We start from the raw sequence: 1910 nt of genomic DNA, 5'->3' as shown, positions 1-1910 counted from the left end.
CCGCTGCCTCCCACCCAGGAGCGGAGGTACCGTGGTCCTCAGCACAGCGTCGCCGCCGCCGCCGCAGCTCTCCACTGCCCCTCCCACCCCAGCCTCCCATGGCAACCAAAGAACGTGCTTCCCCATGCAAACCCTGGTGGCATCGCTGTTTCCAAATCCCTCCCGGTCCGCCCCCTCCCCTCCCCCACTGCATCCCCTTCTAGGTGTGCCCTTGGGTTGTTTGACTGCCACAGGGCCTTTGCACCTCGGATCCTTTTGCCTGGACGCCTCTCCCCTCCCTCCTGAGTGCTGGGATCCCCCTCCAGCTGGGTCAGAGTCCTCCCTCCCCTGGTGCTGCTATTAATAAGTTTCTGTGCCTCCTTCAGGGAGCAAGTTGAGGACCAGCCACCCTCCTCCCAGCTCTGGGTTGGCAGAGTTGTCCTCTAGGTGGATGGATGAGACAGTCTGAGGACACTCCACCCTACTCCCACCTGGCTGCCATCAAATCCAAGAAGAGAAAACCCTTCAGACCACGGAGTGGGGAGGTGGGGTGGAGGCCCTTCCCCAGCTGGCTCCCTCACCTACCTGGGCTGCTGGGACCTGGCAGCGGCACCTTCTTGGAGGCGGGTGTGGGTGACCCCTGGATCTTGGGTACCGGCTGAGCCAGGACAGGCTTGGGAGAGACAGGCGGCTTGACTGGCTTCCGGGCATCACTGTCTGGTGGGGGCAGCGGGGGCAAGTGCATCAGATCAGAGGGCAGGGGCTCGGTGGGTGCGGGTGGCGGGGGCAGCTCCAGGGGTCCAGCGTGCTCAGAGCCCCGTCTGCGGCGCACAGTGCCGGTGCCATTCTGGTACACGGACAGTGAGGGCGGTGGCTCCGGACCTGCCTCCCGTTCCTTGGCCTTGGGCCGCCGCTTGACCGTGTCGGACTCAGTCAAGATGAACTTGACATTCTCCTGCTGGCTCTGCTTGGCTCGGATGCGCCTCTTCAGCGTGGCACTGGCCTCCACCCGGGCCAAGGGAGGACCCTCCCCACCTGCCTCTCCCTTGGCTGGACCTCGAGGCCTCTGCCGGACAGTGCCATCCTCTACAAGGTGGCCGTGATCTGCAGGCCCTGCCGGCTCCCCGGGCCCTCGGCGGGCAGTGGCCAGAAGTCCTGTGACGGGCCCGCTGAGCGTGCGGCGCCGGTTCACCACCTCTCCGTCAGGCCCAATGGCCTCCTTGTGCTTCACGGAGGCCAGCACTGTTGCCACCCTGCCTGGCTCAGGGCTGTCAGGGCGAGGCGTGGGGTGGCCCTCGGGGGGCCTGCGGGCTGCCCGGCCCCCACCCCCAATGGATGACAGCTCGAGCATGGCTGCGATGCTCTTCACACTGCCAGCACTGCCCGTGTCCACGCTGCCAGCCAGGTCACTGGCCCGCCGGCGTTGTGCCCGGACCCCCAGCTGGCCATCCTCAGTCCCAGCTCCTTTGGTCTCAGCATCAGGTGCTGACTCATCAGCCAGGTTGGCGCTGACCATGGCTGAGCTGGAGCGCTTAGGCGGAGGTGGGGGGGGGCCCTTTTTCCGGGGCCGCACAGCAAAGGACTGGCTGCGATTGACGTTCTTGTCGGCACCAGCAGGTGCCCGCACTGAGTGGCTGCGACCTACACGCCGCTGGACAGTGGCATAGGGCCCGGCAGCAGCCGGCACCAGCAGCTCATCCCGCTCTTGCTCGCTGTCAGACGCTGTATAGCGATTCAGGCTGTGGGCGCGCTTCTTAGGCCGCAAGCCCCGGTGTGTGGGTGACTGGGGCAGGGAGCGGGGCGACATGGGTCGCTCCATAGGGGGCAGCAGCTGTGGGGTGGGCTTCACCTTGGCTGTGGCTGGGGCTGGACCATGAGGCACCCCCAGGGCCTGGGGGGAACCTGGCCGAGCTTTCGTGGGAGTCTGGGGG

At 66.5% G+C, this 1910-nt stretch overlaps 1 protein-coding gene across 1 annotated transcript in view; it reads right to left on the bottom strand.

The window, feature by feature from the left end:
* The window catches only part of CASKIN1 (CASK interacting protein 1), a 15034-nt gene that overhangs the window by 2105 nt on the left and 11019 nt on the right, over window positions 1-1910 (bottom strand). The window contains exon 19 of the mRNA XM_006763945.2: window positions 561-1903. Coding sequence (XP_006764008.1) covers window positions 561-1903 — 1343 coding nt within the window. The remainder of the gene's footprint in view (window positions 1-560; window positions 1904-1910) is intronic.

Source organism: Myotis davidii, unplaced genomic scaffold (assembly GCF_000327345.1).
Source record: "Myotis davidii unplaced genomic scaffold, ASM32734v1 scaffold599, whole genome shotgun sequence".
NCBI classification, from domain to species: Eukaryota; Metazoa; Chordata; class Mammalia; order Chiroptera; family Vespertilionidae; genus Myotis; species Myotis davidii.
Note: the sequence above shows the minus strand (reverse complement) of the source record. Positions and strands in the feature narration are given on the sequence as shown.